The 24,369-nt window shown below is 36.8% G+C and overlaps 1 protein-coding gene across 1 annotated transcript; it reads right to left on the bottom strand.

The window, feature by feature from the left end:
- Positions 1–2,154: 2,154 nt before the first annotated feature.
- Positions 2,155–24,369, bottom strand: plpp2a (phospholipid phosphatase 2a). The gene is made up of 6 exons (XM_079453210.1): positions 24,125–24,369; positions 8,449–8,600; positions 7,586–7,848; positions 6,175–6,232; positions 5,569–5,745; positions 2,155–4,249 (listed from the first exon to the last, which is right to left on the bottom strand). Exons 1-6 carry the CDS (start codon positions 24,186–24,188, stop codon positions 4,100–4,102), a joined length of 864 nt encoding a protein of 287 aa, XP_079309336.1. The 5' UTR covers positions 24,189–24,369; the 3' UTR covers positions 2,155–4,099.

Below are 24,369 nucleotides of genomic sequence, written 5' to 3' on the forward strand. Positions count from 1 at the left end.
AGTTGGGCCATGCATCCAAAAATAAAGCTATAGTCTAAGACAGTCCATGTATAGCTCGATTTCAACACCAGGTGGTGCTAAAAACCAAACAAATGAGAAAATGTACTGTCTTTCTGACTGTATATTTGCTGTAACACAAACTGACCACATTTTACCACTGCAAACGATCAAACCTGTTGCTCACATCAAACCCTGACAGGTACAATGATTTAATCTGAAAGTAAACACATGGTTTATGAGTAAGAGTTTGGCAGGAGAGACCAAACTATTTTATCAGACTGATGTAAGACATCAACTTGAAATACGAGCGGTCAAATGGAGGTCGTTCAATCCCACGTTTTGCAGATAAAACATTGGCAATGATTCGGGATTGTTTCAGATGTGGTCATCTCTTTATAACTACGATACAACAGCCTACAGAAGTGGCCAAAATATTTGGTGTCAACTTTGGTTAAACGTGTGTAAAGGGAATTGCTTGTATTTCAGAATGTTTTTCCTGCCTGTCATTCATGTATGCAACAAAAGACAGGATAATGGTTGCTATCGTTACCTGAAATAATTTAGATTTTTATGCACCAACAGGTAAAATATCTGACTATATTCAAGAAAATTGACAGTTTAAAAATTGAATTATTGCTGACTTTTTTGGCCTATCACGCTGGCTATTAAGTGATGGTCTAAAAGTTAAAATAATCCACCCAAACATACAAATCTGCTCATCATTTACTCACCCTCTTGTCATTTTAAACCTTTTTTTAAAGATGTTTCCCACAGAACACAAAAGAAGATATTTTGAAAAACGTTGGCGAGAGCACTGGGCCCGATTCTCTCCTATTGACACAAAACCAATGCAAGTGAATGGGGGCCAGTTACACTTCAAAATAAAGGTACTTCTTATCCCTCCATTTTTCAAATCTGAAGAACCTTCTGTGAAACAGAACGGTAGTTTATGGTCAAACAAAGCTTCTTCTGTTATGATGTTTCATTAAAGAACCTTTGACTGGATGGTTCTTTGTGGAAATGGTTCCTTTCTTTGGCATCGCTGTGAAGAACCTTTAAAGCACCTTTATTTTTTTCAACATTCAACAAAAATATCTTCTGTTGCGTTGTGGAAGACTGTCATCATTTGCTCGCCCTCTATATATGTGACAGAGTTGTTGTTTTTGGATGAACTGTCACTTTAATGTAATGTCAAGTTTTTGACTTCATTTGATGTTCTACATTGAAGAACATTCTTAAACTCAGCATCAGCTCCAGAAGCTGCCATTTTAAAACGTAATGGCACGCCGTTCAGAATCAGTGCTAATGTCCCTTTATTGTAAACGAAGCTTGTATTTGTAGTAGTGGCAGGATATCACATGTCCTGCGACAACAAATGAAACACAACGCACAAATGCAAACAGTCTGGTCTATTCACAGGCACACAATAGTATTACAAAATGACACTGCTTTGAGACCTTGAGGTTATTAAATGTCTTTACGGTTTCTCATTGTTTCGGCTCTACAAACATCAAACCAGATACAATAAAGGTAAAGGCACCCATGCCCAACTTTTCTTTGAGAATTTCCAACAACTGCATCTTATTCTTATGATAACATCTGTGACTGCAGAGTCATGGAGATAAAGGCTCGGTTCTGGCCAATGGATTGAATTTTACAAAAACGTAGCTTAGTAAAAACACAGAAATTAAACAAAGAGTTGTGGATGTTTCGTCAATTGTCTCTGTAGTAATTCTGATGCTTTCCTTAAAAAAAGAAAAGAAAGTTACAGGCACTGGAATGAATGTGAGGTGTTGCCAACTGATAAAGGAACAAATGAAGAGTTTATTTCCAAAATGGGACAACACCGTTTAAAATTGTTCAAAATTCATGTTTTTTTATTGTGCATTCCGGTCAATATTTATCAACCTGGAGTTAGTTTGTTTTGATTTATTTTGATCAAAAACAAACTAAAAAAATACAGCTAACTAACACAATAAAAGCATGATTACATAATAAAAGCATAATTTATAAACCGTTATCTCATTTTGGAAACAAACTCTACAAATAAACGTAGATTTATTACTGTTGAAACATCCTAACTTTGAAAACGTTTACAAAATAGACCACAACACAAGATACTGAAAATGTTTAAAAAAAGACCATTACACAAGATGCTAAAAGATTTTTATTTATCTAAAGTTGTAGGTATAACCGAATACAAAATACAAGAATAACACGCATATGTGCAACATAAGCTAAACACTCGCAATAAACTTGAGAAAATCAACGCAAACAAGTAATTGAAGTAAATAATAAATGGTCCGGATACATTTTTGATGGAGATGCAAACTTCACAAATGGTATACAATAGAAACGTTCAGTAGGTTCAGTAGCTTTAATTGTTCACAATAAATATCAGGTGTCAGAATTTGATCCCTTATGTGAATTTAGCCGTGAAACCAATTTTAAAGAGTTTGGATTTGAAATGAAAAGTAAAAGTAGTGTTCGTTAATGGAAGTTGTTGTTATAATGTTATAATATTTCACGCCGCTGTAATGTTTAAAAAAACCAGTTCTAGTAAATATTGGCAAAAGTGAGCCATGATCTTGGTCCCATTCAGAGTGAAAGTGCACAACATACAGTATAAGCTCAGCGTGGCTGATGTTGGAGTCTCGGTCCCGTACACGTCATTCATATTCACGATATATTTTGTCCATTGAACATTGCAGCATAAGCAACTCACAGTAGACAGCAGATGATCTCAGCAACAAAAACTTTCGATCGGACGACTACAAAGAAGAGCGAGAAACCGCGTACTGTCTATCCACCCTTAATTGTATGCTAGACTGGGATTGGTACATTTACATCAAAGTTAAAACTAATGTATGATGACAGATTCCTGGGGTTGGTCTTATATTTGAGGACGGTTATTTGCAAGATGTACAAAAGTCCTTTCTGTTTCGTAACATATGATTAAGTCTTAAAGATGTTTAACAGTGTTCTCTTGGTTGTATTGTGTTCTTACATTTGTGAAAACTGTAACAGGAAGTGTGTCTGGACCAGTGTTGTTTAATGGGCTAATATTACCCACAATCATTTGCACCACTGGATAATGCGAAAGGTTTCGAGCAGGCAGCTGTTCAAGAGCTTTGATCTCATCTGTCCTGATGTCCGTTCAAATAGACAAACAGGAAATAAAATACTCTAGCACGCTATAATATTTACTGTAGTACATTATAAATAGTATATACTACATACACATACAGTATACTAACGTATTCTGTAGCATTAACGCTTAAATTGATAAACTGAAGTAAATACAACAGTATACTTTAATATTTAAAAACGGTTTAAGGGTCTAAAATGAAGAATTTTTCTACGGTTTACTAGAGTAAACGCTACAGATTTTGATAATCGGGTGACGATAAGTGACTCAAACTATCAGCAAATATTAAGGGCACGCAGGTGGTTAGTCAGTGGTACAAAATCACACCAAGTCTACATGACACGAAGCATTCACATAAAATATATATATATATAAAAAATGTGTCATATTCTCTCTCTGTGATTTTTGGCATGTATGTGTATACACAGATGCAGTTAAAACAACCAAACGGTTTAAAAAAGTCCCAAAATCTACCGCCACAATAATATACGAACATTTGCTTAAACTATTTTTTTAAATCACTGTAATCCAGTATATTCATATTCAAACTGGACAAAATGATCCGTTTATCTTGAACAACCTCGGTTAAAAGCCGAAGACAGAAAAACAGCAGAACTCGTCTATCTTGTACTTCCATACAATAAAGTCCCTCATTGTGTTCTAGACTCGATCTGTGCACACGGCGTATATGAGTAAGCATGATACATGACGAAATAAACACGGTCATATGAGTATAAAAGATAATATTCAGTGTTAGTTCATGCAATCGCTCTCTTTCTCTTTATGAAATGTGAAGTATTATCCTGTAGATCGGAGTATAGTCAGTGCCAGTGTATGCGTCTGAGAAGGGTCGTGTGCTGTTATACAAGACGATGTGAACGAGTGATGGAAGAGGATGCATCATCCAGTGGTTCTGTGAGAGCGTGCTTGCGCTGAGTTCAAAGGTCAGGCTCATACAGGCCTGCTGTACGAGTAATGATTGTTTCTCTCGGCGTCTGCGATCTGAAGGCTGGGCTTGCGTTCGGTGTCTTCGTTTTCAGCAGTGTCTGCGTTCTGGCATCGAGGGGGTCGCTCTTTAAAGAAGTCAGAAACGTATCGCACCTGTGACGAGAGAAATAAAGTATTAATGCAGTTTTAGATATTTGCTTTTTTGTTTGTCCGTTAAAAATAAACGTAAATCAGTTCTTGAGCAAGTACAGGTACATGTAAAAAGTGCTCGAAACCGTCTCACCTCAAACAGATTATAATAGTGATCCATAAGCTTATTATTGTCATTACGATTAGAATTATATGTGGTATTGGAGAATGTGCATTTAGAAAATAAAGTCATTTTTTTTAAGAAAGTCATAGTCATACAAGAATAAAGTCGTAATTTCGATGTGAATGAGTCATACAAGAATAAACGAAGAAAATCTCAACATTATGACTTTAAACTTGTCATTATATTATTATATTATTCTAACATGGCTCAAAAGCTGTTGTACTTACAGCTTTAAGGAAAACTTTTCAGTAAACGTAAAATGTTTGAATGGACGGTTTCATTTTACCAACATTAACTTTTGTGAGCCCAATTTAACTTCCAGTACACACAAAAGAGCGCCTGTGCATTATTTCTAATAACAATAAAAGAAAACGAGAAGAACCGTTACTTGGCTAAACTCTTCTCTACAATATTTTTTATTTAGACTGCGATACCAAGCTCAACCCTCATACCCTTTCTTTCAATGCGACCAAATACAGGAACCATTCAACAAATTGCTTATTTAATACAATTATTAAACAGTTGAATATGAATACAAATGAAAATGAACTTGAATTAAACAAAATATAAATAGGCTAGTTATATTATTAGACACTAGCCAAACACAAACCGAAAGTCATGTGCGCGTCTGATGAAACGGTCTTACGATAAATACTGTATAAAATGAGCGTGTAGACAGCTGCGGAAAAATAAGATATTTCAAAATCAGTTTTTCTGGTTTTAAGATGTAATTTATATATATCCTTTGGTTTTATTCTGTGAAGTACTAACAAAACAAATTTAGATTCACTTTTAAGTAATACAACAGTAATATTTGCTAAGAAAATTATTTTTTTGATGATATTTTGATCGCAGTGTTCAAGTCTTGTCATGCTGTCAGTCTTTCACATTGCTGTTGGATGACTTTGTGTCACTCCTGAGGTTTGATTTTGTTCAAATTCATCGGACACTGGACTTGAATGACCACAGTACATCTAGAAATGCTGAATAAATGAACACTTGGAATGGTCTCTTAATTTTCCCCGCTGCTTTATACGCATGATGGTCGCAAATCTGAGGTTGTGGGTTCGTCTGGATTTTATTTCACTTTTAAAAAAAGCATCAAATCCAAACACGTACATAAAATGTTGATACTTGTGTTTTTGTGAGATTCACTCACCGTGAGGACGGCCACTAGCGCCCCCTGCAGAAGACCCACGACCACATCACTCCAGTGGTGTTTGTAGTCAGACACACGTGTGTAGGCCACATAAATAGCAAAGGCCACCAGGAAGAACTGAATTGTGGGACGCACGAGGCGAGCCCACTTGGATGCCATACGGGCCTGGACGTAAAGCTATGCGACACAAAAACACAATAACGTTAGAGGTCTATTTAAGTACATGAAGCATATGAAGGTAAATCATTTCATGGGGAAGCTCCTCACTAAAACCTCGACATGTCTGAACATGAGAGCTTACTTTCTTCTGTGAAACACAAATGAAGACGCTTTTGACAGATTTGGAAAACCTCCCACAAGTCACAATATTAACTACATGCATGATGTTTTTGGTCTCCGACCACAAGTGAAAGTCATGGGTGTGTAAGGGTGACCAAATGAAGGCAGTGATCTCATGTTTGGATGAAGCGTTACTGCTGTGATTAAAACATTGGGGATGTTTGAGGTTGGAGTGTATTGTCTCAGTTTTGTTTCCTGCCGCTCTGCTTTATCTGCGTTTTGTGTCTGCGTGATTGTCCAAGAGGAAGGAGCGATGCACATACTCACCGCCAGAAACAACATGCAGTACATCCCGAAGGAGGAGTGACCGGAGTAAAACGACAGCCTGGAGCAGAGGAGACGTGGGAGATACGAGAAACGAATAGAAAGAGAGGAAACAGTAAATCATTTTCACAGCTTTCAAAAGACACATTCAAGTGCATTAGATTTAAAGTCCCCATGAAATAAAAAAATTGTGTTATTCTGAATTAAGCACGAATAACTCGTTTTTCAAAATATTGACAAAATTCACATTTAGAACAATCTCTCAAGGATTAATGATGACATAATTCTGCACATTAGCTTCTCATTAGATTACAGGCTGTGAGATAAACTAGTAAATATTAGGCTTGTTCGACTTGATGCGGCGCCGCAAGATCTGACATGCGGATGACATCAAAGATTTGATGTACAAAGTACTTTGATGTCATCCGCCTGTCGGAACTTGCGGCGCCACATCAAGTTGAACACGCCTATTGTCTTTTCTTAAAAGGGGAGGAGCCAATTGAATATGCACCGCCCTAACTTTCAAATCAGTGTAAATTATGTAAACACATCAAACAAAGCAGCACTTAAGAGGATCTTCAAGTATGTAAAGTATCTTAAAGTATGCCGTTGCGATGAAGTTTTTCGGTCTGTGACCACGTGTGTCAAAAATCACAAACAGCCAATGACATGCAATCTTTCCAAAACATTTACGTGAATACTACAACATGGATGGAACTATATTTTTGAGCACAGATAGTAAGTACAATTCAAAGTTCAACTATACACTATTTTTTGTTTTAGGTAAGAACTGCCAGTACTGGAAAACTTGCAATTTTACTATTGCAAGGACTAGATTGGCCCACTTTCTAGATAGTAAAACTGTACGGTCAAGTATACTTAACAGTAGAAGACTTTGTGTACACACGATATTTTGCTTGAGGGTATTCTTTCAAATATTTAATATAATATTGCAGATTTTTCTGATAAGTACATACTTTTTAGTCTATAAAGAGTATACACATAGCACACTGGTTTGTAAGGGCGCCCTCAAATGTTTAACATGACATATTAGAGATTTTAAATTTAAGTGATTTTAAATTCGAAGTTTAAAGATGTTATTTACGCCATTTCAGTCTCGCTATTCTTTGTGAATAAATGGAGAATGTTGAAATCTTCTTGAAAAAATACGAACTCAACCAGAACTGATTTATAGCCTCATATATTTATAGCTGGGGTTTTTATTTTCCTGTTTATTACTGTTCTATAATTAAAATGACTGCTAAAAGGTCACAGCAAAAGGTCAAAACCTGATGCCGCATAAATTTACCAGCGAAACAGGAAGTGAAACAACAGGTGACAAAAACAAACAAATACAGGATGCTAGGTCAGCGGTTTACGACCTTCGACCCTTCCTGTACCCAAGCTTGTGTACCTGGATTCCGTCACGTTGTGTGGGTTTCCCGTGCAGTTTATCTCTAGCATGTAGCCGTTGCAGACGTCTGGAGCACACACGTCTATAAAGTTGGGCCGCAATCGTCCGATGGTGTACTTGGCCATATCGGTCAGAGACTGACTGACACAGGCGCCGAAAAGATACGTCCCCACCACTTTGTAGAGCGCAGCAGCGTATTGGTTAAAGTCTGAATTGGAATACAGCCGTTTGGTGTAGACCAGGTATGCCTCTCCTGAAGTGATCTAGAAACAAAACAACATCGTTAAAACTAGATTTGTACGCTATCATGGTTCCGATCGATCTTGTTTTGTACGTTACAGTTGTTTAGGAAAAACAACAATCTTCATTATTGCTTTTTTCTAATAATCAGACTTTTCGTGTTTCATGTCGTACAAATTCATATGAATAATCCACCTCGTAAAATGGTTACAAATTCCCATGAGACCTGTTTTCCCAAATCTCCAACCCCGTGCATGAGGAACTTTAAAGCTCGTCTTAGCGAACACCACTTATTAGATCAGTGCCTCAGAGGTATGCTGAAAGATTTCACAATGCTGTTTTGCCTAAGATTTGTTACCGGGAATCATAGAAAATGAAAAGTGAGTGAAAGTATGAGTCTGTCTTGCATAAATGACTCATCATGAAAGAATTGAACTCTCGCTCCTGACGAATCATATTGAATAAACAACCTGCATATTTTCCCTGTCAAATACAACACATTTCATAACCACTGTAACAAAAACTCAAGAACAGTTTTCACAAAAAACTAGTTTCTTAAAGCGTGTCAGGTGAACTTTACGCAATTATTTGTGGTGATCAGTGATTGGCTGAGAGAGACTCACAATGATAATCGAACAGGAAATGGTTACGGCGGCCATCATTTTGTGGGAGATGGTGTCTGCTGTGTAGGGGTAGCGGATGGTCTCATCATCACAGTAAACTCCACGCTTGTACGGCTTGTAAACGATGGTCATGATGATGAACGGCATCGCCACTAAAAACAACAAACAGAGGGATTATTTTCGTCAGATTGCTGACTTGTTAAACCACAAAGACAAATTATTTTTTTCCGGGGAATATTGTTTTTATTAAAAATAATGTTATACTTTGCTCACAATTGTATATAATACACATTTATGGGTTCGCAATTAAGATAAAAATACATTTAGGAGAAATTCAAATGACAGATCTATTTTCAAAACGTTGATTCAAAATATATAATAAAATGTTTTTTTTTGTATTGCCAAACATACACATAAATGTATATATTTAGGGAAAATATAAAAAATAATAAACATGTTTAATTGTATATACACATCTTAAATTACTGGTAAATATAAATAAATACATTTAAATATTTCCTAAATATTCACAAGTAATATACACAGCAGACATATATTATATCAACACAAACCTTTATTCTGGATGTGATTAATGGTTTGACATCCTAATACATAATTCACTATTTTGTAAATGAATAAACTGATTTGTATAATTAATACAATGCATGAAAATCAATTACACACAATCTATAAAAAGTAATTTATTTCTGTTGCACATGCAATCTTCTTTAGAATTGTCAACATTTAATGTTTAATTAAAGGTTCTGTACATTTACATTTAGTCATTTAGCAGACGCTTTTATCCAAAGCGACTTACAGAGAGTTCAGGGAGTAATAAGCGATATGTCATAAAAGAGCAATAGTACAATAGGTGGTAATACAAATTCTAATTACTAGTTTCAAAGCTAGACCACTACCTGTTGAGAGAAAGAGAGAGGGTTGGTTTACATCGGTTTTAGTTTTTTTCGTCTGTCAAGTGTTCACAGAAGAGATTCTAAGTTAAGTCGTTTTTTGAAGGTTATGAGAGATGTGGTTGACCGGACCAAGTTAGGAAGAATGTTCCACCAGGAAGGAGTTGTGAAGGAGAATGAGCGGGAAAGGGATTTAGTGCCCTTATGAGAAGGCAATACAAAGACGCCACTCGATGGTTGAACACAGGGTTCTTAATGGGATGTGGGAGGGTGTGAACGTATGCCGGTGCAGATCCAGTGATAGTTCTGTAGTCATGCATCAGTGACTTGAATCTGATATGGGCTGCAACTGGTAGCCAGTGGAGAGAGAGAAAAAAGCCCTTTTGGGCAGTTGGAAGACGAGGCGTGCTGTTGCGTTTTATACCAGCTGGAGTGGTTTGATAGCCTTTGCAGAAAGACCAGCAAGGAGAGCATTGCAGCAGTCCAACTTTGAGATTTCCAGGGCCTGGACAAGGAATTGTGGCACATGCTCCGTGAGATAGGGTCTATTTGAGTGATTGTGGTATTGCAAAGTCAGATGGTGAGATCGTGTTGCACCGTTGGATGTGCCGGAAACACAAGTAGGTTTAGCTGGAGGTGATGCTCTTTCATCCAAGCTGAGATGTCTTCTAGGCAGGCTGTTATGCGAGCTGCTACATTGGTATCGTCTGGGTGAAAAGAGATGTAGATCTGGGTGTCGTCAGCATAACAGTGATGCGAGAATGCCCGTATGATGGGTCCCAAAGATGTCGTGTAGATGGAAAAAAGCAGCGGTCCAAGCACCGATCCCTGAGGAACCCCAGTGATCATATGGTGAGCAGTGGACAGCGAGCCCCTTCATGACACCCTGAAGGATCTGCCTGAGAGGTAGGATTTGAACCAGTGGATAGAGGAGCCTGAGATTCCTAGAGATGACAGGGTTGCTAGCAGTATCTGGTGATTGACAGTGTCAAACGCTGCAGTTTGGTCTAGCAGAATCAGGGCAGAGGATTTAGATTTCGTCTAGTGCAGTGCTTCTGATTCGTTAATTATCGATAATTATACTATATATAAATACAATAACTAAAAAGATACATCCAACACAATAAACGCATGACTTCATTTTATATATCATTATATTACACTACTAGAAACAAACAACTAAATGCAGAAAAATATACAGAAATTGGCACAAAATATATCTGAAAGTTTACATCCAGAGGAACCAACAAATCATAAACACATTCAGGATTAAACCACATTAAAAACAGATTTAGAATTCAGTGACATTTACTGTTTGCCACCCGAATACAGGATATCAGTGAGATTTATCATCAGGGTCACGCCACCAGAAGTCTGTTAAACGGATGCCCACTTTATCTCAAAACAAGGAAAGGCACAGATCCAAGTTTCTAACGTGAACTTAATGAAACTATTGTTCATCAAAAGTCATGGGAAACAACAGAGCGAGTATTTATACATTTCAGTGTGAGAGAACTTATTCCCAAAGCCTGAATTTTCCGTGCTGCTCTCTTCCCATCCGACAGCAGAGATGCCGATCGGATTCCTCGCGGGCCGCTGAGGGAAAATAAACCTAGGAGTTGAAGCAAACTGCTTTCATATCCACAGTTCATCAACATATTTCCTATTCCCAAAGCAACGGTTTCTTTCCTCAGGATCAAGACCTTGGAGCCCAGAGATATATTACATTACTTGGATCCGCACACAAAACTGTAAAAGCACTGAACCAGATGTACTTAACCATGACACATTCGAAGCACTCTTGCTTCCAAAAGTGTGTGTGTCAGTGTGAAGAGAAGGATCTTTGGATGCTAGTACACACACAGGTTGCTTTTAAGAAATTATTCGTTACAGATAACTTCTGGGAAGTGGATGATATCACATTTAAAACCATGTATTGTGGACAGTGCTACACAAATAAATGTGAATTGAATATGTTAATAAATGGTCAGTGAAAGAAGAGAAGAGTTTGAAGACATGTATTCACTAAACGGACGTGTGCCTGGCCCGAAATTTACCTCCATTTTGTGTTTGGTTATAATATATTTTATCTATATTAAAATAGATTTATATTAATATTTTGTTGTGTATTTATCGTATTAAATTAAACATACTCAACAGTTATTGGTTCTTTGCAATTGTCTACCGGAAGTTGGGGCAACATTAATGTCGCTGTTTGTTTATGAAATCGTCTACAGTCGCATCATTAATACTTCTGAGAACAGACATAAATTCCATTAAGACATGATAAAATTCGGAATGGAACCAAGCACGCATTGTCTTTCGGAAGCTAAGAAGCTTTTGCTTGCACAAGGAAATGGTAAACTTGCACAGGACCGTAAACAAAAATGTATGACATTTTGTCAATGACGTCTGACTGTAAAACCTCACCTAAAAAGGATGTGAGAACAAGACAATGAGATTTGTGGCGAGTCGACCACTGTGAACTCATAAAACTGGAACGCTCAATAGACCTTGGCATGAGTACGTTGCTTATCTTTTAACGCAGCTTAATAAACAGCATACACAAATGAATTATTTTAAGAAAGGCTGTCAGAGTTATCCATTGCAAACGTCAGGCAATTTACATACAATGACAAACAAAATGCTTTGAAGATTAAAAAAGCATCTTATTTTTACCGCGTGTAAAAATAACAAGTCCAAATGTGTGGGAAAAACATCAAGACGCTTCAAGTGAGAGTGCAAATCTTGGATCAGTTTTTTGATGAATCAATATTACATGGATAGGACAATAACTGATCTCAGAGCAGCTAAATATCGGTTTAGCCTGAAGGATGTGAAACTCTCGGAAATTGTTTAAGTGCAGTTTAGAGAAGCGAGACAACCGATCGATTCAACGCAGCGGTAAAATTAAGAGATATAATTCTTAAATGTAGAGAAAACAAGAAGGATTTGGAGCTTTGTATATATAAAAATGTTTAGAGAATTACAATAACAAATCAACGAATTCACGACAATGTTTTGCCTCAATTAAACATCTAAAGACGACTAGGATCTCATGGCAACGGAGTGCTATTCCACCGACCATGAGATATTTCAGTTTTTCCTTTTTTTAATAAATCCGCAAAAATGTCAACAATTCTGTGTTTTTCTGTCAATATGGGGTCAAAAAAAAGAACTTCAATGATTTTAGCAAATGGCTGCAATTTAACAAAGAGTAAAACGTTTAAGGGGGTCTGAATATTTTCCGTACCCACTGTTATATATATATATAAAACGGAACATACCAGAACTATGAGGCCAGAATGACAAACAGAACGTGACCCAGCTTTTTAAAACATCAACAGATGATGACATACGGCTTACAGTAGAATCGTTGTATCATCAGGAAAAGTCTGTTTAATAGCAAGGGTCTGTCTGGGTTATTTTGCTAATTTTGCCGATGTCTGAACAGGTGCTTTACCTCTTTGTGTGTATATAGTATGTAACCTGAAATGACCATGCACCAGACTTTGCTTTCCTTGACTTGTTTGTGAGGAAACATCACTCCTGAGAAACATCCCGCTGTGACCTGCTCAAATATTAACTCTCCGCCTCACACATGCCACATCAGTTTGTTAAACAGATTACGGCAATGTGAAGCAGAGCACAGAGACTTTTTAAATGGATGGAATAAAATGCTGCGGGTAACACAAAACTGTAATATTACCAAAGCGAAAGTGAACCTATCCTCGCTGTCAAACAATAATTGCGAGGAATTAAATATTCCCGCTATCATACTGGAACACAGTCAAAACGTTAAGAGCACTTCTTGGTATTAAACTGTCTACTTTTGTAGGAAATAACGGAAAATAAGTGGTACAGTCTAGCAGTTGTGAAGATGGTCTTTCGAAGCATCATTTATTTTTAGACTTATTTGTTGATCAGTTGTGGTCTGTGCAATAAACATTAAATTGCGTTTTATTGTTCCATTATAGTAATGAGAATATTTACAATAATAATACATTGATATATATATATAACATTGAATTTAATAGGTGTCTCTCACACAGCAACACTAAAATAGTGTAGATTATTGTACATTGTTTTATCAAAATAATTTATAATATTTTGTTTCCATTTTATTCATTTAACATATTTAATATTGGGGGCAACCAAGTTATTCGATATATTTGAACATTTTTAAAAGGTAATGCAATAGTTACATTCCCTGGTAGTTAGTTACTTTAAAAGGTTACTAGTTACTTCTCACAAATAGTAATTGAGATAATAACGGAGTTACAGAATTATTAAAGTAACGTGCCCAACACTGTTCCTGTATCTACTGTATAAACATATCAACTGTAACTTGAGCAGCAAGATTCTCTTCAAACTTTTTGTCCTGACAATACACACCACATGTTAGTGTAATGAAGTTTTGAGAATGACATGTGGTTGAAGAATAAAACATACCTCACGCGTCTTTCAAATGAGTACAATGTGTTGGATCTGTATTCATTTTTCTGTGGAACAGATGGGGAAATGTCAAGCAATAAAACATGCCCATTCCTGTTACACTGAAGATGGATTAGTTCATGTGAACGTAGTTGATTGTGAGCTCCATAATAAAACATCCATTAAAGAATTACTAGAAGGGAAACCCGTTTGAAGAGAACTAACTTGCTCAGCGAGTTAAACCGTCAATAGTTTTATAACATGATACCTGCATTAAAACACAACCGGGTTATCATGATCTACAGGAATAGCATTAATAGCATATACATTTAAAGTAACTGGACTTTCTAAAAATATTTCTAAGCCGACGGTCCATCGAAGAAAATGTTATTGCTCAGATGTTGCGCTTTCGTGGTCCATTAAGTATCAACTCAGTTTCAGATGTTTCTCCTAAAATGCATAGAAACATTTTTTATCAGATGAGACTGCATTGTTCAAACCCATGAAGAGTATGGAGGTGTCAAATAAATCATCAATAATCTAGATTTGTGCAAATATGATGAGAAATGTTCGAGTTCATATTGAGATCTTTAATAATATTGGCTTTTGATTAAAGACTTGACTAATCTGAGCTCAGTTTGAGACATTGCTGAGACATCCCTTCCTACATCATGACATGATACTACATTTCGTTACACTGTACTTGTATATGTGTAATGAAAATAAAGTTAAATCGAATCGAATCTAATATGTTTGAAGGAATATCTGAGAGACAGGAGACATAAGCAAACGTTTTCATTTGCTCTACATTTAATCTCAGTGATGTCTAGGAGAAAAACTGAGATATCGAAGAGATCTCATTCGTGGCTCTTCTTTCTTATAGGTATAAAAATCGAACGCCACAAAGAAACTTTCTAATTAACGAAGATCCATTCGTATTCATTCACCAAGATGTTTAAAGTGGTTATTTCACAGCCGGGTCGCTGAGGTTCTTGCAATCTCAAGAGCTCAAATTTCCGCTGAAGATCTGGACTCGTGCATAGTTTTGGACTACCAGCTAAAGGACCGCACGGCAGGCATAGTTTAAAGTTATTACAGTGCCGAGTGATCGGGGGGCCGCACCAAAGAAACGTTTGTCTTGAAGCTCGCATGGGTCAGAAACTCGAGAAATAAGCGCTATTGTCTCCAGGGGCCTGTTGCAATGTCATCCGTCTCTCAGGTTTCAAGCGAGATTAAACCGGATAAAATAAACATTCCAAAACTCACGATTGGACACAGATTGCTACTCTTGCGGCCTTTGACTCCGTTCTAGGTTTCCCATGGACGGAGAAATGTGAAATTATACATGTTAATCGTCTCTGCAAACCCAACAATGCCAAAATACACACAAGACTACAATAGTATCCGTGTTTAACACCAGCCAGCGAGGTTCCCAAAAGAGATAGCCATTTTGTTTTCTAACAATTTTAAGAATGTGACTGCATACTGCCAAGATGAAGATCTGGTTTTATAAAGATGGAAAATGTGGATGGGTTACATAAACGCAGAGAAGTTGCCGGCATGCTTGAACGATAGAGGGATATGATAACATTGGAAAAAAAAGGTTGGCTGACAAAGACGCGATAAACATCTTGCAACAGAACGTTGAAGCCATGGATTTTGAAACAGGACCTCCAGCATCGGCTTCCAATTTGCTCGATGAAACTAATTAAATTAATTGGTTTGATTTTCAGTCTTCAAATAAATCCACATTTTACATATAATGCTTATAGTGGAATTCAATACTGTAGAATAATTCGGATACAAACATCACTGACACAGCGAACTTAAGAACTAAAGTGAATTAAAACCCGATCAATGATTCTTTCTCAAAAACCTAAACCTGGTTTTGGCCATGGGACCAACATCTTCCCATCAAGTCACGACCCACTTTTTAGTCTCTTCAACACCTAACCGATTAGTTCCAACTTCTATTTCTTTTCTGCTCTTTCTATCCTTAAAAAAATTCCTCTGCTTTTTGGTTGGCTACAGTTTTTACTGCACTTTACAATTTTTTTGTTGTCCTTATTTTGTTATATTGTTTATCTCATCTGCAACTCGCTTTGGATAAAAGCGTTGACTAAATGTAAATGTAAAAAGACGAGTGAGTAATACTAAAATACTGACAAAAAAATTGTGGCCAATATGACTAATACTGCTGAATGAACAGCCTAGAAGTTAAGGTTAATGCTATTTAATAGCAGTCCTAAACTAGTTACTTAATACAATTGTTGGTTTGAGCCAACACCGTAATATAAACATATACAAAATAACACAAATAACATGGCAAACACACAATACTGGCGAAGTACCAGTTGTGATTTTTAGGTACTTTACTTTTACTTCACAGGTTGCAAGCCATCTTTATTTAAACAACTTAGAGAAACAACTTATTTCTGTTATACTGTATGAATATATATTCTTATGCAATCATTCTTCATTGCAGACAAGTTTTACTTCACAGTTTTACTGATTTGGGTTACTTCAATAAAGCCTAAAAATCAACATTGTAAAATATTTCCAGGTCCATGAGAATCGTAAAAAATCTTAAAACATTGGGGTTATGAGCTCAAGACTGCATGTGGAATCTGAGTAATTTTTGACATGGATCTCTAAAGTCAGACCACAGTTACAGAGAAGGAACCAGATATCATACGGCGTCTGCACTACTATCTTCAACAAGCCAAAAATGAAATTAAAAACACATTTTTACCGTCTGACACGTAGGTTCCATCAATAATTCACTTAACAGCATGCTGAAAGCCAAGATTATGAAAATGACTTTGGGGTGAACTGTGTCTTTAAGACATGCCCGGGTGAAACGCTTTAAAGAACAAACAGAGGACGCTGACCTCACAGCATACAAAAAAAATGTGCTGATGTCTTGTGGTAATATCCCTAGAAGACACCCTGCATTCACATTTATTGCATGTCATGACGTTGCCTTTCACTAACCCTCAACACTATAAGTTATAAAGGGGTTTTCTTCATTCAAAATCCCCCCTCATGTCATTCCAAACTTGACATTACTTTTTTCTGCACAACACAAAAGAAGATATTTGGAAGAATGTTGAAAATCAAACAATTACCCCATTGATTTCCATTGTATGAACACAAAACCACAGTGACATTTCTCAAAGTATCTGATTTGGTGTTCCTCAGAAGAAAGTCTGAAACAACACGATAGTGAATAGAGATCAAATGATCTTGATTGTTTCAAACTTTCCGCTTTTGAAAACTGCTGAGCTGCTGAGAAACCGACACATAAATAGAGTGAATCAGTGTTATTTCCATCATGTTTATACAGCCCAACACTTCTTAAATGTAGATCAGAGGAGAAACACACTGAAGATGTCAACGCTAAAGACATTCACTGTCAGTAGATTTAAAACACGGCTCTGGAGACAGTATACAGTATATCTGCCGTTTGGCAGCTGTTGTTTAACAGGAAGGAAACATGCCAGTCACACAAAAGCTTCTGATCACGACAAAAGCCAAATGCCGAACTAGAACGTTACGAGTTTCAGAGAATACTTAAATAAATTGTGTTATACAGAACTGACAGTTTTTAACCACAACAAAACAAATGCTTTTCTTGAGTTGCTACATGTTTTTTATGAAAAAGAGTTCAAAGTTGAATTGGAAATAAAATGAATGAAATGAAGCACGAACGCTACAATAAACACTAAACAGTAAAATAAATACTCAAGAATCATCATCAAGGGTTTCACATAAAGGGTGAAATCACATCAAATATTGACTACTTGGAATTATCTGTATTTTATGGGATTTTTCTTTACGGTGTGAAGGAAAAATTTAAATGTTGCTTCAAAAATAAAGTGAAAAAAGTTTAAAGGACAATTTCTTTTATAAAAAACAAAAACTGAAAATAAATGTATAGCAACATAAAAAATAAACCAATAAATGACAAAATGACAAAAACATATTCCTAAAATTGAACTAAAATCAACACAAAAACTAAAAAGCTAATCTGAAATATGAATAAACCTGAAATCAAAACTATTATAACTCTGATTCTAAAGCTGTTTTAAATCAGTGTGGCATTAGAATGTTGCTGAACATTTATGTATGTTAACTGCAAAGCACACACAAATACTTCGTAAACACTTTTCCTAAAAAAAATTGTCTTAACACTTATCATTATGATTATATCATATAAATAATTGACATTTGGTCTTTACTAGCATGCGATTTTGGAAAAGATTGAACTATTCTAAACAAATGGTGCTATGTTGCACTATCGGTGGCTCCTGGGTTGTTATCATAGGAGAACCACTTCTAGTGCTAAATAGAACCATATCTTAGAGCTTCGGTTCTTCAGCTGTTCTTTGGGATGACTGCGGTGCAATGTAGAACCACTGAAGTGCCATACAAGGGCTTTGCATGTTCGTAATACATAAACGGTGCTACATAGCACCTGGGACACCCCAGAGAACCTCTGAGCACTAAGATATGGTTCAAAATAGCACTTGTCATTACAAGCCAAGAACCACTTTTAGTGCTATATAGCACTATTTGTTTTGATGAGTACGGTTCAACAACATAAACAAACGTTATGTGTGCCAAACTTAACAGTTTGAGTCTTTGCCGATCTGCATGAAGTTGAGTAGTTTTAAATTAATAATAATATGAATAAAAAATAAATTGAGTTGTTATATTATAAACAAACACGGACCGGAAGTTAAATTCGGACCAGCCACGTGCGTCCAATGAATTTTTTATTAAACCCATAGTAAACCCAAATTAACCTTAGACTTACTATAGTTGTTGTAACTGCCTACATCGTGTAGAACAGCCACTGTGTTCGAGGCATGCCTATGATGGCTTTTAATACAGTCTATCAACCTTTTGCTTGACATCTCCATGGAGGGCACCATTACCTCGAGTGACTTCCTGTTCGATGCTCCGCACTTCCGTTTTGTACGTTACTATGTTAGAGGACATTTCGGTTAATGGTTAAAAATGAAGATTCTCGAATATTTTTTTGCGGTAAAAGGCCGTCACAAAAGCCACGGAAATTTCATAACTAATGGGATCAAGCAGTCTTAAGCATCAGCCCTTCACGTGCATACGCAAGGCATAATGGGTAATTTCGTGCATCATGAAAAAAGAGAGTGATCGGTTTTGGAAGAGATCTTAAGTAATAGTCCTCCTACAGTTCTGCTCGACTCTTTCTGTGAGAGTGACTAATACTCACTGGTATGTGCTCGCAGAGCAGATGGTTTAACCTGACACATCTAATCCTCATAAGAGACCCATCTCCCCTCTTTTTCCCCCTTCTCTGTTTTTCTCTTCTAATCCTCCTTTCTGTCTCTTCTTACCTCGGCAAATTTTACTTCCTTCATTCGGAGTTCTCGGGTTTATCTCATGTGTAAATATAATCTCCCGCTCGGCTCAGATGTTCCCCGGGTCTTTCCTGTGGTTTTTTTTCATGCATTCTGGATGTTCAGTGGCGTGAGTACTGACCAGATTATCTGATTCATTCACTGTTCGGTCTGCTAAACATGACGTACACAAGCCTTTTCCTCAACCCTAAAACCCAAACCAGACTAACGTGGTTCGTGGGTTTGCTGGCCACCAAGGTGGTCTCCTTTGATGGTTGTGGAAGGGCTCTTGTCAGGCTAAACCCAGGAATGCGTTTTAAACTGGAAATTAATTTTAATGCTGACAAAGTAATCATGACAACACGCATGATATAACACACCGATAATGTATGCAAATTGTTATGACTATAGCCAATTGCACAGCCAAACTAGAACACTCATTAGGTTGCATTATACACAACTTTGTTGATGATGGAAGTCATTAAGTTTTGTCGCGCCACACATTGCACACTTCACTGCATGTGTCCACAAACACACACAAACATAATTTCTTCAACAAGTAAATGAAACTCAGGCCGGGGGGAATATGGGCAACCGTGAAGGCCAAAATCTAAAGAGTTAAAAAGCATCCACGTACATATCAGGGAGGGAAACATTAAAGACAGGGGAGGAACAAAATCTCTGAACACAAATGTTGATTTTGGATAACTGAGTTCATGATTTCCAAAGGCGAAGTAGATGACATTGCACAAGAGAACAAATCAATCCAAATGTTAACAGCTGCATCCTGATATCTCGACCTATCAATATAAAGACAAATAATGGTGGAATATGATCCTGACCGCTTGCATCAGATATTGACCTCAACCAGGGTTATTCTGGTTAAAATGATAAGTGTCGTCTGCTAAAACTCAACTTATGTGAAACACGGAGCATTTAAAGCTGATGCTTTGAATTTGGACTCGCATTACATGTTTAATATAGTATCTGTAGGAAACCGATGAGATGATTTTGGCAGAACTGTAATAGCTTATCAGAAATTAATAAAAGGTTTAAAATATATATACAGATATATATTTACACATAACACTTTTGAAATAACCAGAAATCAATGAATTTCTGAAAAAAACATGAATGTGTACTTGTATTTAAATGTAAATACAAATAAAAAATTTGTGCATTTCTACTTTCATTATCTAAAGCGATTTACAAATGAGGTAGCATTAAAGAAAAGATTGTCATAATCTTGGAAAATAATTGAACTTGATTTCCAACCCTATTATAAAGAAGAATGTACGGACATTAAAACAACAAAAACATTTATTAACCATCATCATCCACCAGCAGTTCTAAAAACCACTTCACCCACTACAAACATCAGATTGGGTCTTTTCTTATTTTAAACAATGACTTTTTTTATTAAACTTCAAAGTCCAGCTGATTTGAGAAAATCCTGCACATTTGTCTTGTCACGTTTAGGGATTCTGATCAGAGGCAGTAGCTGAAGTGTTTCCTTTAAAAGCTTTAGTCGGAAAAAATCATGCAACAACGGAAGAGGAAATACTGAGTGTCTCTATCCTGTAACATGAGCATCTTACAAACACGAGTTTATCTGAAAGTGCTGATGCATCATGGGAAAGAGGAAATAAGTTCATTTTAGCTGTTAGAATCTGAACGGTCCCGTAAAGCTTAAAGGCAGTAAAGCAGTTGGGCTAATGGAAGATTAAATAAAAACCAAATATCAGATGTGTGATGTGATGTCATGAAGGATTCACCAAAGGTCAGAGCGAGGAACTTTATCTGCCGTTTCAGCTAAGATATGACATGAAGTAGGGAGGAGAATGAGATCGTAGCTGGCAACAAAATAACCTGCAATCCTCTGAGAGAGGTCACAAACAAATACAGCAGCCAAAAATTATTGAAAGCCAGAATTCATCTTTTTTGTTGTTGTTAAAATAAACACAAGTCAGGTATTGAATGTCTCCTTACCTCACCCTGATGAAATGGTAAGCTTATAATGATTTGTAACAAGTTGAGCAATCGGGACGATTTCGCGGGAAATGTTAGTTTGATGTAAACCACGTAAAGAAAATAATAACCCGCATTTTAATGTTTCAAACAGAGATGGCGCAAAAGTTACAGATTGTAGCTTTAACTTAAAAGTTGAAAAATAACATTAATCCAATGGTTTATAAAAGCAATAGTGTATCACTCCAAGTCACATGACTGAATGCCCATATACTATATCAATTTCTAAACATGCATCTCTAAACTCTTTCGCCTTTAAAATCTGACTCAACTAACCCAATAGCACATCAACCACCCTGAACTAAAAATCTTCTGAATATCCAGACACATTCACAAATATTTGCTTTGTCTGGTCCGACATGTTAATGAGATTCAAAGCAGATCCTTTGTGAAGCGGAGAACAGCGGGGACGTCAGCCATAAGCTTCCTGACACTGAACTTGAACAGACCTGCTCAAAGATCAAGTCTTGACATGAAACATTACAAGACATTCACAGATCCAAACAGTTCAGGAAGAATGTGCAGACAAACGCAGGGATGAGAAGCATTATCTTAAGCCCCCTTAGAACAGGAAAGACAAATTATTATTCCACCGAATGAAAGCGGTGGGTTCTACCTGTCAGCTACACCAACTTGACACAAAAACCCCTCCATAAGCAATCACTGCGGCAGCATGTTTTTATAGTTCGAAGCGTATTGAAGAAACTGCTTCACCCACAAATGACCACTAGTAACTCACTGTCATTTTAGCACAAAAAACAGATCTACAGTATTTGTATTTCTTAACTTTTTTCCAACTTATATGGCTTTTGTATTTATGGTGAGAGCAAGGTGTGAATTACAGAAAACAAAAGAAGTGCTTTACTAAAATATGCTTTAAATTATAAAAAAAAAAATAGGCAGATGTGTCATGTGACATGTCCCCTAGTGAGCAAACTAAAGACTGTAGCCAAAAAAAGTCAATTTTAAATCAGTCTCTGTTTGGAAAGCAACTATTCAACACTCTTATAACATATAAAGGTGATTAAAAGGGATGCCATAGAAGAACCATTTTTGGTTCCACAAAGAACCAGTCAAAGGTTCTGTAAAGAACAATCTCTTTCTTACTTTTTTATCATCGTTTTGCTACAAAGAACCTTTTGTGATACAAAAACATTCTTCAGATGTTAAAGTTTCTTCATGCAACCAACATGTTCTTCTATGGCATCGAAGAACCTTTTGAAGCAACTTTTTTAAGAGTGAATATAAAAACGGTGCGAGTCAACTTTTTCGAATAAACGCAAAAGATTTACATTTTTTATCCAAAGCAACTTACAAAGAATTAAGGGAGCGATATGTCATACAATGTTTAGAGACCTCTTTATCATGCAACAAAAAATGGCCTACAAATAAGCATTAAAGAAGTCCATTCAAATGTATCATCTCCGCAACAGATCTTGAATTCAATTCACATATAGAGCATCGAGATTGATGGTCCTTTTGTGCAGTGGTGCATCTTGAACTTTCCTGTAGCTCAGCGGTTAGAGCATGGCACCAGCAATGCCAAGGTCGTGGGGGCAATGCCAAGGTCGTGGGTTCGATCCCAGGGTATTGAACATACTCAGAATCAAATGTATAGTACAATGCAATGCAAGTCGCTTTGGAAATGCGTAAATGTAAATGTGAATTGACTTTGTAATCTGGAGTGCAGGGCAAGACATTATGGTTGAGTATTTTTACTCGGTCACTTTTGGGGTTTCACTGCCTCAGAAATGAGTCAGAAATCATTGGGTGAATTAAGGCCTTAATGATGAACCGTAGTACAGTACTGAACAACTCCTCAGATCTGACACTTATGTGAACAGAGCAAGAATTGATTCGTGTTTAAATGCGATTTAGTGAACTGAGACTCTCCAAAAGGTCACCATTGTTACTATGACGACTTTCAATAGAGCTGCTGTTATTCTGTGATACAGCCGAGTGCCTCTGACAACACTTTCACTCTTTATTTCACCAGAGTAACAGTACATCAAGTGAAATGGGTGCTTCAGCTGATGCTGGGTGGTTCAGGTCTAATGATACGTGATACTGCTGCAACAATGTTCAAACAATATTTATAATAAAAGTCATAAATATATGAATCCATTGACGAAACAAGCACGAGCATTAGATGTCAGCTTCGTCTCATAAGTGGCCTATTGGTGGTTGGTGAAATAATGAGTTCAGAGAGAGTTTTGTAACAAGGACACTGGGTGTTTGATGTAAAGACTGATGTCTTTACAAAACTGCTTAAATGAAATGAAAAAAAAGACTTGGAAACACATAAAATTCACCGTCAATGATCAAGAAAGCCTTTTAAAAAAGAAACTATGGTGCAATGATGCATTCACAGGCTCTCCTGTTTTTATATGTACCATTATATTCAATAAATGACACATGTGCCGTGATGTAACAGTGTAACCCTATGCATATTTAAGAATACAATATGTCCAAAAAACTACATTTTCACCAAATATTTATTAATATTGCTCATATTCAGAAACGTGGATTATCAACAGGCTTTTGTGACAGGTTCATCGCACCCACTTTGTAAATCTACCCATGGTTTTATTATAGTAAAAGTTTAGTAACCACGTTTTAGGCAGTTTAATAACCATTTCCATTACTATAACTTTCCTAAAAAATAGGCACAAAAAAACAAAGTACATTTTTTTATTAGTAGTATTCTACCAAGTACCGGTATTGAGTGACATGAAACAGAATGAACGTATCCACATTATTGTTTAATCGACAGCAGGCTCTAAATACAAAAAATGGGCCAAACGCGAAGGCATTCATGCGCTGTGAAGTTTGAGGAGACACAAAAGGTGACAGGTGAACTTATTAAACTCGATTTCGCAATCGTGTTCGGATTCGCATGAAAGAGGAGATGAAACTCACCCACTAAGACACACAGAACATCCATCAGCAGCATAAATAACTTGTTCTTCTTCAGATCCGACATGATCGTCCCGGTAATCTCTCCCTGGTGTTTGGTCGTCTCAAATCTCTGCTCGAGCGGTGACCCGATCCGCTTGTTCTTCCGGAAGTTCTCCCTGTTACCTGCGCGAAGGTGCGCTGAGAGAATGTCGCGTTCCCGCGCTCAGGATCACGCGCGCTGAGCGGCGATCATTTTGCTCCACGGA

The sequence above is a fragment of the Barbatula barbatula genome (genome assembly GCF_947034865.1).
Source record: "Barbatula barbatula genome assembly, chromosome: 3".
Classification (NCBI taxonomy): Eukaryota; Metazoa; Chordata; class Actinopteri; order Cypriniformes; family Nemacheilidae; genus Barbatula; species Barbatula barbatula.